The sequence below is a fragment of the Colossoma macropomum genome, unplaced genomic scaffold (assembly GCF_904425465.1).
Source record: "Colossoma macropomum unplaced genomic scaffold, Colossoma_macropomum, whole genome shotgun sequence".
Lineage (NCBI taxonomy): Eukaryota > Metazoa > Chordata > Actinopteri > Characiformes > Serrasalmidae > Colossoma > Colossoma macropomum.
In genome coordinates this window covers 64,898-66,795 of record NW_023495345.1, presented here as the reverse complement: position 1 = coordinate 66,795, position 1,898 = coordinate 64,898, and the positions used below count along the sequence as shown (strand labels likewise).

Sequence of the window (1,898 nt, the reverse complement as noted above, 5' to 3'; positions counted from 1 at the left end):
GTTTATAAATACTAAGTTGTCTTTAAGTTGTTCAGAAGTTTATTGAGAATACAACATGTAGTTTTGGGCGGAATGCTTATAAAAAGTAGTAAGAATGGAATATTTGAACACTTTAACATGCACTCAACTTCAAAGTCAATGTCATTCCACCCCACAAAGTGTCATGATCAACAAGAAGTCAGAAAACATCAATATCCCCTGACAGATGTTTTGTCAATTTGACATCAAACTTGGCAAATGAAACCTTTATGACAATCTTATCATATTGGAACATACTGTTTTTAAATGTTTATGTAGGCCTATATAGTTGTCATGAAGTGCTTATGTAGGTGTCATTTAGCCTTATGAACATTGCCTTACGGTGGAGTGTTATCAAATTTAGATCATATTTTTTGACTTTGTAGTTAAAAAAAAAATCACTAAAATCACTAATAAATATATGAACAAATATAGACTTAAAAGAAATAAAGTAATTAATTAAGAGAAATCATTTCAGACATCATATATAACATTACTAAGTATACAATGCTTGTTGTTGATTTTGTTGACAATTAGAGCTTTAAATAGTAGATTTAGGTAGTAATTAGCTTTTTTGCAGCATTGTGGATCAGTTTTGATCCATTCGTCTTAGCAAATGCTCTTTAATTTCCCCAAGTTACACAAGTCCCTCTGATGGACTCACAGTTTCAAAATCCTTCATAAAGTTTCAGAAAAAAAAAATATCTGCTGATGCAACAAAGAACTCATCTAAATACAAAAAATCTAGAGCAAACCTGCATAATTCTGATGGAGTTCCAACACTGTGCCTGTGTTAAGGAAGGAAAAGAATCTGAAAGGTAACTATGCAAAGCATTATCCTAGAATGGGTTTTTGTACAGTGTAGCTGGGTTTCCTGTCACTGTGGGCTTCATGGCACAGTAGTAGAGTGCAGAGTCTGATACTGCAGCAGAGGAGATTGTCAGATTCACTGTTTTGTCATGTTCTGTAGCATTCAGTCTTGGAAACGGTGGGGTTGCATGGCTCACAATTTTTGCTGCTGGCAATATCATCAGCAAATACTCTGGTCTGGATCCAGGATACTGACGATACCACTGCAGACTATCAGGAGTACGACTTTCATTATGCTTGCAGGAGAGAGTAACTGTCTCATCTTCAAGAGCATGAACCTTCATTTTGTTCTCCAGTGGTGCTATTGACTGTGCAGAGCAGTCATCTGTGAAGAAAAAGTCAAGAATGTTGTATCCTTTTGTATTCTCTTGAATGAATTGATACTCAACTTATCACTGACTTACCACACACACACACACACACACACACCATCATCATCATCATCATCATCATCATCATCATCATCATCACCACAAAGTCAAAAACAGAAAACAAGCATGTATTTCACATAGATATAAATAGTTAATAATGCATACCTATTATGATCATAAAGACAGTCAGAGAGCACAGAAACATCATGGTGGTTCCAGTGTTCAGATAATGAGGAGAGATTTGGTGCTACTGTTCAAGCATGTAAAGACTCCTCCTACATTTGTCAGTGGATCTGTTATAAGAACAGAGGAATGCAGATCAGTATATTAAGTTATTTAAATTTGACTTCTAAGAAAATTACTTTTTTTCTGAGCCTCAGTTCTGTTTCACCTTGTCCTCTCTTTACTTTTTTGCTATGTTAAACTCATGGATGTTTATATTCTAATGTATATTTGATGTGGCCGATGAATGTTCAGCTTTTTAATTGACTTTGATTACGCTACCGATTTCTTTGGATCTGTGCCGTTTTTTCTTCATTTCACTTTCATAGACACTCTGAGTGGAAAATCAGCTTATTGTTGTTGTGTAGCTTTATTCCCCTCGGCTTACTGATCTTGTAAAAGATTTGCTGAATATGC

General features: G+C 35.1%; 1 gene segment (V, D, J or C); it reads right to left on the bottom strand.

Annotated features, from left to right (window-relative positions):
- Window positions 1-748: 748 nt before the first annotated feature.
- On the bottom strand, window positions 749-1,467 carry LOC118801831. The segment is given in 2 exon segments: window positions 749-1,213; window positions 1,425-1,467. Coding segments are annotated over 2 exon segments (399 nt in total).
- Between the last annotated feature and the right edge of the window lie 431 nt (window positions 1,468-1,898).